This window comes from Amphiura filiformis, chromosome 18 (assembly GCF_039555335.1).
Source record: "Amphiura filiformis chromosome 18, Afil_fr2py, whole genome shotgun sequence".
In the NCBI taxonomy this organism is placed as follows: Eukaryota; Metazoa; Echinodermata; class Ophiuroidea; order Amphilepidida; family Amphiuridae; genus Amphiura; species Amphiura filiformis.
Genome location: NC_092645.1, coordinates 42,676,524 through 42,689,571, shown reverse-complemented (window position 1 = coordinate 42,689,571; position 13,048 = coordinate 42,676,524). Strand labels below are relative to the sequence as shown.

The 13,048-nt window shown below is 37.8% G+C and overlaps 2 protein-coding genes across 2 annotated transcripts in view; both read left to right on the top strand.

Moving 5' to 3' along the window:
- Positions 1 to 1,707: 1,707 nt before the first annotated feature.
- On the top strand, positions 1,708 to 2,319 carry LOC140139170 (uncharacterized). The gene has a single exon (XM_072160950.1). It carries the CDS (start codon positions 1,708 to 1,710, stop codon positions 2,317 to 2,319), a length of 612 nt encoding a protein of 203 aa, XP_072017051.1.
- A 2,277-nt stretch (positions 2,320 to 4,596) lies between these two features.
- LOC140138696 (43 kDa receptor-associated protein of the synapse-like) overlaps positions 4,597 to 13,048 on the top strand; it is a 94,751-nt gene continuing 86,299 nt past the window's right edge. Inside the window, exon 1 of the mRNA XM_072160446.1 lies at positions 4,597 to 6,043. Coding sequence (XP_072016547.1) covers positions 5,345 to 6,043 — 699 coding nt within the window. The 5' untranslated portion in view covers positions 4,597 to 5,344. The remainder of the gene's footprint in view (positions 6,044 to 13,048) is intronic.

Sequence of the window (13,048 nt, the reverse complement as noted above, 5' to 3'; positions counted from 1 at the left end):
TGATGGCGCTATTTATCTTTTAAGATAAAATCGTGTTTTCATCTTTACAAGATACTGACTGGTATAATGGCATTAAAAAATCGAAAAAAGAGTAAACAAATAGCAAAAAAAATTTGAAAAAACTTTTTATCCCAAAATGTTAGTAATAATATATATTATTTGGCTAAATTAAATTTCAAATATATGTAAATAGTGCCCTCAATTTGCACACAAATATACAGTTAATACTGAATAAGAAAAAAAATCTACGTTAAAATGAGCTGGAAATATATATTTATATTAGTGTGATAGTTGTTGGTATTGTATAGGTCTAGAATTGAACATTGTATAATGTTAATCATGTTAATAGTTTGTTTCGTTCCTCAACATTTTCTTTTAGACTGGCCAATATAGTCATGATAGTAGTTAGTCTTTGTTAAAGACGACTCACCATCCTTTCCGAGGGGGAGGGGCGGCGTAGCCGCGGGAGCGGTTCGCTGCGACCGGACCCACTGTACAACTTCGTCTATCATCCACTAATTATTTATTCATGTGTTTTATTGTCACATTTCACATACAAAACATATAAATCACATCATTGGCATACAAAACTTTAATACAATTAACTGCAAACAATAAGAAATCAATATAATCAAGAAAATACGCAGCATGCATGATATAATAGATCAATATGATCAATACAGTGTATATAAAATGCTAGTAAAACTTACGCAATAACTAACAATATTTTAAATTTAAGATTAAATTAATTTTAAAGAATGTTAAGTGATTTACAAATCATATAGGCCTAAATCAAAACAATTATTGCATACAAAACTATAATATAACAAAATTAATTTAAAGCAATAAAGTAAACAATATGACCAACAATACACTGTATAATCGTGTATGATCGTTTTAAAGAACCTTAATCGTCGGAAAGCAGGGGGTCCGGATGGCATTCCTGCGAACCTAATTCGCGAATTCGCCTACGAACTCAGCAAGCCGTTAGCTGATCTTCTCAATTGTTCTTACCAGAATGGTGTTGTCCCTATACAATGGAAAAAAGCTACTGTAATACCCTTGCCTAAAACTTCGCCGCCTTCGTGGGACAAACTGCGTCCGGTCTCATTAACTGACCATTTCGCGAAGTTAGCTGAGGGATTTGTCACCGAATGGATTCTGTCGGATATTGAACACAATCTTGACCCAAATCAATTTGGTAACCGCAAGGGTGTTTCAACTTCACATTATCTAGTCAAACTGGTTAACAATTTGTGTTCTCATACGGACCAATTGAAATCAAAGTGTTCGGTTGTCATAACCGACTTCAGTAAGGCTTTTGACCTTATCAATCATAATATCGTCATAAAGGACCTTCTTAACTTGGGAACTCGTCCATCAGTGATCCCTTGGGTGTGCAGTTTCTTAGAAGAACGAATGCAGTGTGTTCGTTATCAAAATCACAGTTCTGAGTTTGTTACCCTAAAAGGTGGTCTTCCGCAGGGTACCAAGTTTGGCCCTCTTGGTTTTCTGGCCAAATTTAATGAAGCTGTCCGCACAAATGTCACCGATGGCCGGGTTCTGAGTTTAAAGTATGTTGATGACATGACAATTGTTGAGAAAACCCGTATTGGTGATACTGAATCTTTGCAAAATGTTCTTGATGGTTTTTGTGACTGGGCAAAGCAAAATGATATGAAATTAAATCCTGACAAGTGTGTTAACATGAATGTTACCTTTATGAAGAACCCACCAGACAGTGCACCTGTTCAAATGTATTCCGAGAATTTGGCAATTGTGGACAAAGTGAAAATTTTAGGTGTTACAATTTCTTCCGACTTGAAATGGGATCTTCATTTGTCTCAAGTCAAGCGTAAGGCTAGCAATAAGTTGTACATGCTTAAAGTGCTTAAGAAATTCAGCCTTTCTGTTGATGATTTGATTACTATTTACAGATGTTATGTGCGGCCTTTATTAGAGTATGCCGTACCTGTGTGGAATGCAGGAATAACCGAATCTCAGGTCTTAATGCTAGAGAGGGTGCAAAAAAGAGCCCTCAGGATCATTCTTGGTCCAGATTATCTGTCGTATGACCATGCTCTTGAACTGTGCAACCTCACCAGCCTTCAGGAAAGGCGTAAAATGCTGTGTGTTAAATTTGCCATGGATATGTACAAGTCAGATGAGTTCAGTGCCTGGTTGCCTTTAAAAGTCAAAGATAAAGTGCAATATTCTCTGAGAAATGCAAACCATTTTAACAAAATCAAGTGCAGAACCAATCGGTTTCAAATTAGTGCAATTCCTTATTTTGTCGATTTGCTCAATGAACTCATGTAATAATGTGTTCTAATTTTAATGATGTTGCTGGCTAACCGTTTTTATATTGATGTGTTTATTTTTGATATTATCTTATTGTATTGTTGTATTGAAAGTATAGGGGGTGGGGTGGGAGAATAGACTATGATATGTGAGTTTTGTTGGTGTGAGGACTCTGATTGTGTTTTAATTCAGGATGTGTCCAGTGTCATGCTGAGTGGTGTGTGTGAGCAACTGTTGTGAGTGGTTATGTGCCCTTCCAATGTGCTGTAAGTGGATTGTGCTGTGCAAATGTTGTGTGCTTGTGAGTAGTCTGGGTTGGATTTCTTGGGGTGGATTATTAACTTGTTTTGCTTTCGTATGGTTTGTGCTATAGGGTTTGCTGCAATATTTTGTTTATTTATTTTGTTGTTCACTTGCATTTTGTCATAATTCTTTATTTTGTATATTATATATGTCTTTTAATGTAAACTTTGCTGTCATTTAGCCTGCGGGCTACAATGCATTGTGTTAATAAACCATAAATGAATGAATGAATGTAAACGAAACTTAGGCAATAGATTACATTTATTTTATATTTACATGTATATACATTTTAAGGAATATTACATGGTGATCAATATGATCAAATGGCTATTTGATCAATATCATCAAATGATGATATTTTTGAAAATAAAGCAAAACTTAGATATGGAACATTTTTTTGATTTTTGCTATTGCAAGATGTAGGCCTATACCAAATAAATCGGGGAAAAAATATGGAGGAGAGGCCATTAAACTCAAATGAGCTTTCAGATTGGATCCTACCATGGAGGTGGTAGAGACTACCTCCATCCTACTATAGGTATACCGACCGTATCATTGCTCATTTAATAAATAAATTTAAGTGAGCTATATAGCCTAAAATATTTAATATAAGGCCGTAAAATTTAATGTTTTGATTCTCGTCCAGAGGATTTTCATGAATTGATGAGGGAGGGAGGTTTTTTCCAATTTAAAGTGAGCATTGAGTTTTCGATCTTTTCCAACAGTGCTAGAGGAAAGGATGAGGCCTTTTTTTTAAATATTAGATTCTGAGGGATAAACCACCTACAGTACCGCAAAAAGACTTGGAAGTGATCCCTGTTCTCTAATAAAGTGATTTGTGTGTAAGAAGTTTTCATAAATCATTCCAAAGTAAAAAAAAAGTAAAAAATCTGACAAATCCCAGAAATTCAGGAGGGAGGGGGACGAGAACCAAAACATGAATTTTATTCGGCCTAATCCCAGTATACATGGTACAGTATATAATATAATTATAATAATAAATTTTGGCTTATAGGAGGCTAATAGGACTAGGACTATATAATACGCCTAATATTGGTATCTACTCTCAGCAGTATAGGGCTCAATACATAATTAATAGTAGTATAGAGCGTTTATAAAAAATGATTCACGATTTAGATTTTTATTGGAAAAAATAGAGACAAAGCATTGTTACAACTTCCAGGGAGCTGAAATGTTGTTTTTTTTTTTTTGGGTTTTGTTTTTGTTTGTTTTGGGTTTTTTGCTCATGTAATGGGGGCATTTTTCTTCCCAAAAACATCTGGAAGTCAAATGGTCTGTTATTTATTGCTAAAAAATCATCTTCAAGAATTCAACAGGTTTTACCAATGTTCACATTGTTAGAACCATGTTTTGATTTTTTGTATGTACGATAACTGATAGGATTGCGCATATGTCTAGCATTCCACTGGACTCTTTTATCATGAGGTATAGCAGTTGCATAAAAACATTTAAAAACCACCAAAAAAAAACCACATAAATTTAATTTTTTTAAATCCGATTTAAATCAAATAAATCGATTTAGTTTATTTTTTTTTAATAAAAAAAATTCGCCAACCCTGTCTTTTAAGATTTGCTGTTCCTGCTTACTGTCACCAACCACGCAATCAAGACAAGTCAACCGTGAAGTATAATTATTAAGGCCATTGAAAAGGTCCGGACCCACGGGAATCCAAAGAACCAAAACATTGTAAGTCTGACAAGCCGAGACCGTGGGCTACACCAAATATACACGTCGATATGCAGCATGGCGCGAAATTACACAATGAAAGTGTCAGTGTTTTGACTCTGTAAATAATAACATTGTATCATGTTGCTGTGCTTATAAAGTCGGCAAAATGGAAACTTGAGAAAATTCTTGACCAGATTGGACAAGCGATTAATTAAACCTGATGAGTCCAACGCATGCATCGGCGTTCAATAATCATGCTAATCCGAATTCCTCATCTATGAGCTTCTATGCATACACTTATACGCAGTCTCAGATACCAATCGTCACTGAGTCACATGGCTCAGGCTGTGTTGATCAAATTGTAAACAAACCACACCATGTGTGTATCGTGTGGTATACATACGTAGGAGCAGTAGCAGCAAGCCAGTTATACCAGTATTAAAACCATGATGATTTGGAAGGCGGGGATATCAGATGCTGATTTATGATTTACACAGACAATATAACATCTTGTTAGTCACGCTTTACTTGAAGAAGAAGCAGTCAAAAGTTTCGCAGGATAATTATTCTACTTCTTGTATAAAGCACTGATTTACTAGAATATGCCTGCATGCAACCGCGGGAAATTTTACACCACTCATTTGACGTATCGACTGTGATGGTGCATTGTGTGCTACCAAAGTGTGCATGCATGAAGCTTTTATGCGAAGAAATGGAAGTGTAATTCCTGGAATTAATTCATCCAAGGCAGTTCGTTGAACCTAACGATGACGTTGTTATTGTATCAACTGAAGTGAATTCCAAGTCAAGTCAAGTCATTTTTCGATTGCTGGCAAGGAAAAATATTACTAGGTCACATCTTGCACCAAACATTGTCCGGTACCTGTACATTCTGACAGTTAATGCTTTAGAATGTGCAGTTCATGACTTTCTCTTTGTCACCCCCGGGTTGTCATCATCTGCATTAATTCTCTTCTGGAATATCTTGGAACACCTTACTTCGATGGCACTTGCACATCAGAATACTGACATGAGATAGGCACCATTGACATGGGACAACGTGCTGTCAAGCAACAGATCGAAACAGGTCTCAAACTTTACAACGGAGACACTCGAAATCAGGAACATGCCGTGAAGAAATGGAAATCTGCTCTGGAGAAGATCCAAGACTCAAAGATCAAATTCACCTTGCTCGGATACTTAGCATGGGCCCATTTTGAGTGGGGCCGCTACAGGCAGATGCTTTCCTATGCTATTCAGCAGATAGATGTCGCCAACGAGCTTGGAGATGAAGCTCTGAAGGCGGAAGCTTACATGAACCTAGCTAGGAGCAATGAGAAACTTTGTGAATACCACAAGTCGATAAGTTACGCCAGACATAGCTTGAATGCTTCGCCAGCAGATTCCACTGATGTCTCCTTGAGGGCCAATGTCCACGTCTGTCTTGCCACGGCTAATCTTGGATTCAGTCACTTTACACTTGCTCTTCAGAATCTAGAGAAAGCACATCCGTACGCATGTAGATTACAAGACAAGACTCTGGAATGTACTATCTATGGTGGTCTTGGAGATTTGTATTGTGCGGTGAAGGATTATGAGAAGGCGTTGAGGTATCATATCAAAGCCAGTGAATTGGTGAGATGTAGAGGACAGAGATGGAGTCATAAAATGAGAACTATGGTGCAGTTGAATTTAGCAACACCGTACCGCAAATTGAGAAAGCTGGATTTGGCCATGGATTATTGCGAGGTATGTTGCTTTTGAAACATTTACCCTATCCCCAATCTATGTAGGCCTAGCCCTCTCCCTCCATACATTTGTCAGGGCGTCAGGGTCACATGTTTGCAAACTATCAGGGTCTGGAGGCCTGGTCTGGAGGAGCCCAAGGATTGAGAGTATGTTACCATGGTTACGGCGCCTAACAGATCCCCAAAAGACACCCTGTGTGTATGCCACTGAATTTTCATCTGCATGCATGTGTGATATCATCATAATAAGTTGTACTGGTTTATGGTTATCATGTCCATAGCAATACTTTGTTTAAATCAGATGATTGTATTTTACATGCTACATTAAGTTTTCTAGAGGATCCAATCAGTAGCGTAGGTAGGACTTTCAGAGGAGGCAGGGGGAAAGGAAACTTTCATTCACAGAAACTGGGGAAGACGGTTTCCCATAGTCTGTGGGGCACATTCCTCGCGTCGACATCCCTGTTCAAAATGTGTTTGAAGAACCGACCTTTTGATTTGAGTATACCAATGATCATTTTGGTACAGATTGTTAAATCGCGTTTTAATAGTTTCGTCTTTGTACTATATTTCTCTAATAATGTTAATTAAATGTGTTTAAATAATTTAACAGATGCATACACCCGACTGTGAACTTGTACAGTATATACAAAGTAAAAGAATATTGGAAACTCATCATATCATTTCTTTTTCTGTGAAATGAATGCCGCTTTTCAAATTAAAACAAAGCCTGCAAGGATTTTGATACTTAGTCAAGATGCATGTTCATCGTCATTAATGCATTAAGCGTTCAGTGGTCATAGTGGTCATGACTGATGGTCATTATGAGTAATCAACATCTGGACCAGAGATGAGAACCAGTATCCACTAGAAACATGCTCATGTCACGGCACAGTTCTCGTTCAACCCGTGTAACCCCTGTATATTTTGTAGATTCATGGAATGACCTGTGAATGTGCCAATTATGATGGGATACCAAAACTCAACCTCAGGTCAAATGTTGAGCAATGGGTAAAATTGGGGTAAGCGAACTCTGTCGTCGGGGAGGAGATTATAATGATTTCATAATGTTCATAGTGATCTCATCACGATCTGGACATACTATAAAGTTTTACATCAGATCGTACTGATACCATACAATTTCCATTTACCGGTAATTTTAAACCTTTTCTGATGATGATGATGCGAGCTTGAGACAAAATATTGAACCTGATGAGTTGCCCAATGATACATGAATCATGGCGTGCCGGAAATGTTGTCGGCCTGGGGGCCAACAAACAAGTTCAAGGGTCAAATGTGCACCCAAGATGCACCATCTGTGCACATGATGGTGACCATGAATGATGAAGAAATGGCGTATGAACATGAAGCAGAGAAGCATAGGTCCGTCATCAAAATGCCATTGTATCTCTTTTAGTTGTGTGGGGGAAAGAGCTTGCTGGTGTCATGGGAGACATGATGATGGTAGAACAAAGCTACGTCAACCACAAAGAGCGTTTAATACGGTACCGCCAAGGACTATATACGAGATGTTGAAACTTAAAGGAACACTGGTCATTAGAGTAAAAAGAGAAAGTAACAATAGGCGTAACACCCCCCATTTTTGATAAGGTGATGGTCTATGCAGTCACCCCCCACCCAATGTTGACGCCTGTACATGGATTTCTGACCAAATTAAAAGTTTCATATTTGGCCATTTTAGCCTAAAAGTTCAATTCCGTGCACACTTCGCACGAATTTGTTCAATTTTTTGCACCATATTTACCATTTTAGCTTCAAAATGGCAAAACGTTTCGGGCGCATTTGTATTATACCAATTACCATTAACTTATTCTGTCGAAAGGTCCTGGATTCGTACGCGCATCATGTCAAAAAGAAATCTACGCCACTGGTAATTGTTTTGCATCGGTCCAGGAAATGGAATAGGACTGAATGCTCCTTGTTCCCATACAAATATAGATGCGGATGCAAAGAAATTCACAGATGGGTGTTGAAGGGACAATCCAATAGAATTTAAATATTTCACTTGCTACTGTGAATTATCAATTGGTGTGCAAGGCTGAAACATGTCAAAGGCCAATGAGACTAACAGCAGTTGCTTCCTGAATTATTGCATCACCTTTACTTTTAAAACGCTTTTTGGGAACCAGGGGAGGGGGTACTCAACTTTATAGAAGTGTATGACGAATACGAGGGGAATACTCCGAACATTTCCAGTGTTTGAAAATGTGCGGAGTGGCCGGGGTTGGTGGATCGGGAGCAGGGGCCTATATGGGGTCACGTCACGCCCATGGTCATAAAATATGCATGGGTATGTACTCGTAGACTCAATTTTATTTTGGGTTGTTCATCGTGTTGAAAATAAAAATGTTATTTTAATTCCAAACAATTATGCGGAACGCCAACAGAGATTTTGTTTCAAATAGCCAGAAATCAGGATGGACGCGCAGAATTCGGTGACTCATCCGAAACTTGCGGTTAATTTCTGGGGGAACCCTGCATTTATCCATGAAATGTTTACGTCATCATCACTGACTTCGATGCGGTTAAAAGTGCACTACACCAACTGTTTACCAAACCATACTTAGGTTGTCTCAAGTAGAATTCTGGGATTGGTATTTCGGGTTCTCCCAGAACGCCTTGCGAAAAACTGGAACATGTCTAGCATGGCCAGTTTGTACTGTACAGTGTATAAAATTTGTGCAGGTTGATCGCGTCTTCATCATCTTCATCTTAATAATCATCATCATCATTCATCATCTAGCTTCATCTTCATCTTCATACTTCTCTTTCTCCTCCTCCTCCTCCTCCTCTTCCTCCTCCTCTTCCTCCTTCTGAAGCTCGTTATTTCCTGAAGTTCCTGTGCATACATACATACGAGGGGGTATCCAAAAGTTTTTGACATCACCCAGAAGTGAAAGAGCTATACCGATGAAATTTAGTCAGTGTAATCACTGGTCCTTATGTACATTATGGTCCAAAAATGGTCTCATAGTATGTTTACTTTCTTCACAGGAGGCGCTAGATGGGAAGTAGGCGCATAACCTTTTCATGATAAGATCCTCCACTTTCTTGAGTTTTTTCACTGTGGCCGCATCATCCGTTAAGTGATGGACGTCCACTTCTTGGCTCATCTGTGAGGGACATGTGGCCAGTTAGGAAATTCCTTTTTCAAAAAGCAATAGTGCCATATGATGGGCAATCATCACCGTAGATTACTTTCATTTCATCATAGATTTTCTGAGCATTGTAGGCCTAACCCTTCAAATGCAGGAACTTAATCATGCTGCGTGCCTCAATTTTCACCATATTTCAGGTTATGCGCCTACTGCCCATCTAGCGCCACCTGTAAAGAAAGTAAACATACTTATGAGACCATTTTTGGACCATAATGTACATAAGGACCAGTGATTACACTGACGAAATTTCATCGGTATAGCTCTTTCACTTCTGGTTGATGTCAAAACTTTTGGATACCCCCTCGTACATGTGCCTCTCCCATTACATAGGGCCAAAGAAAATTAATAGTTTGTCTCATGTTCCCCGCGCGCATCAGATTTATGCCTCAACCCCGTAGAAAAGCATATAAACTTAATTTTTCCAGGAAAATTTGTGGTCATTTTTTCAGGCCCCCCCTTTATAGGAGGGTCAAAAAATTCATCCCCCCCCCCTTTTTGCATCAACCCCCCTAACAAGTGTTTGTGAACGGTCCCTTAGTTATTCTTATTTACCCAAAGTGCAACTGCAGGAAAAGTTTCTGTTCATTTCAAAGCTAACTTCTTTTCATAAATGGAATTGCATTGTGGGATGGAATCACTCAGTGGTGTGGTAATAGAGGGTATGCCTTACAAGCAATGTAAGATAAGACACCTGAAAAGGTCAATTACACAGACCAATACATACTATAAGTGTTAGATGCTCTCGGATCAGCAAGTTCATACCTGTAAAAGAGACGGCCTCTAAGTTCTAGACAAAAATCCATTAGCCGAATTTTCTCAGAAAATAGGTTGCAATCAGAGAATGCAATGATGCCTTCCCATCATGCAACATTCATATCGCCTTTATAAACCAGGGCTGGTCTGTGTAATTGACTATTTCAGGTCGGAGTAGGCAGCAAACAGGTCGGAGTAGGCCTAATTATAGTCGTTCAACTCCAAAAAAATAAATTTTCATTTTTTAGATAGGGGATTAATGAAAAGTTGCACCTTGAAGACTTGACTGGGTCGGTCACAGACCTTTTCTAGGGTCTGTGTACGGTATAAGGAACGCAAAACGTATACTTTCAAAAATTGCTTACTATATTGTGGTTCTTCAGATATATGTGTCGTTTTATGAAGATGTTTCTTTACATTCAAGAACCACAGACCTACAAAAGTGTAAAATAACCACAAGTATAAAATTACCACATCAATTTTCGCCAGAGGTTACTATTCGCAGGATTACCACAATTCGACCATCACGACAGCGAAGTACATGTACATGTATACTCCGACACGTCTTAGAGCCTATATTATATACGATTTCTCATTTCTGTCAAATTTTAAGTTGGTCATCCTTCGCTAAATACTAGAACTTCTAGTCTAGAAGTAACAACTGTAAGTTTAAGTCAAACTATCGAGGTAAATGAAAGAAAACTCACTATCTTAAACTGCTTAAATGTGATGTTCATGACTTTAATTCAAACGTGCTCTGTTGTCCTAAAACACAATGAATTCGGCTGAATCCATTTTAGGTGCAAGTTGGGACATGTGTAAACAAACATTAGAAATTGTTTGAAAAAAAAAACTAAAATAAAGACAATTTATCTGATTGGGTTTGAGATTACGTTTGCAATGTGCACGTATCCCATGAACAAATCACCATTCTGCTACACAGAATCACATCCTAACTATATACTTGGCAAAGTATAGTATCACTATAGCTCCACAAACATGCTCATCAATCAGGGCACATTTCTTAACCCCAATACATTTGTACAGTCATTGAATGAACTTTGAAAATTTGGGTATACTCATACTCTGCAACTTGAGGTCAAATTTTGCACTATATGATTGTTTAATTTCTGACTATGGCGTTGGGATGAGAGGCCATTGTGGTCCATAGTGTAAGGATCCAAGTGGGATTTAGTGTATTTCGCATTGCATCATGGGAAGGGATGTTTTTTGCTCTAGTTTGAGATGGTATGGATGCCGAAACTATTACGAGTTGTGTAAATTGCAATTATTGACAGACAGACTGACAAACTTGCTTTCGTTACTATTTGGGCTCATATTTCAACGTAGATTACTCACTGTGATGATTGTACAATCCATCTTATTATTTGAAAAATATGCAAATTTGCAATATTCAAAATGCATGAGCATATATAAATGTGTAGGCCTACTCCGGGTAATAGTATTTTACGAGTTGCGAGTTTGAAATGTGCGAGTTGCGAGTTGAAATTTATGAATTGCCCAGGGTAGTTGCGAGCCCGGGTTGCGAGTTGATTTGCTATAGTTGCGAGTTGAATTTGCGAGTTGTGAGTTGAAATTTGCGAGTTGTGACTTAACATTCACAAATCAATTCGGAACTGCTCTCGGCAACTTGCATAATTTCAACTCACAAGTTTTTTTTTTATATTTCAATGAATTTCAACTCACAAGTTGCAAATTTTAACTCAAATTCGTAAATTTTCTTTGACAACTCGCAAATGTCAACTCGCAACTTTCTGTGACAACTCGTAGATTTCAACTCGCAACTCGCAGATTTCAACTCGAACTCGCATCTCGCAACTCGCACATTATCCACAACCTTGTATATTCGCCAGTAGTGTATTACCCCTCTCCGACCCTCGTTTTTTCTCAAATACATCTCTGTATGGTCTATGCATAGACTGTAAAAAGCTTTTTACAGTCTATGGTCTATGTCTCCTCCTCCTCAAAACTCAACTCCGTATTACCAGCATTATCAATTATTGAATCAATGCATAATTGAAACCCGAAATAACTTCAAATAAGTCTTCAGAGTCACGCATTTCAATGAACATTGTTCATGGATGGGAACAGATCACATGTATGGTGATAACACATGCATGACAGAAAACAGATGTTCGAAATGACGTTGAATTCGAATTGCTTTTACTTTAAAACATTTTTTCCTATTCAACACTACATGGAATTACATCAGCATAAATTATTTGATTCAAATATGTTAACATGTAAGATATACATTTAGGCCTACGCACCTTAATGTAGAGTCTTGTTCTTAAGGGGGTACTACACCCCTGGCCAATTTTGTGCCAATTTTTGCATTTTTGCAAAAATGGGCAGGGGTGTAGTACCCCCTTAAAGCAGATGGGATCAATTACTTAGACAAATATCACACAATAATTTAGAGAAAAATTAATACGAAGAAATATTGATCTTCAACTAGTCACAAGCTTCACACCTAACTATACCCTTTCTCTAAATTCCCGAGATTAAAAAGTTAATCTATAAGATTGCAATCCTGGCTAAATCCAAGCTTAGATTAAAAATTCCTATAGCCTAAAATTCAACTTATTTAATTTAATTACCATCGCACTTCGTGCGTACCGTCGATCATCCTTGTTACCATCTTATAGATTGAAATTCAAATCCATAAGATTGACTTTTTAAATCTTAGTATGGAATAATCTTGGATTAAAATATACACTAATGTATATATGATCCAAGTCTAATCCTAATTAAGGTTTAAAATCAATCTATGGATTTGAATTGCAATCTTTTTTATTAATCAATTGTAATCAAAATAGATTAGCTCAATTTTAATCTACCGGTAATAGTAAAACACAGGATACGGAATGCTATATTCTTGTCAAATTTTGTCCCAAAGGTTTTAGATGTTTTTTCATGGGAAAAACCGAGGTGAAATCCCCGGGGGGGTCACTCCCATTGTGGCCTGTACACCATCCGCGATAATGAAAACGCGTAAAAAGGGTAGTTTTTCGTGAGTAGGCACGATACGCGCGTAACGTGTTTAGGGTGTC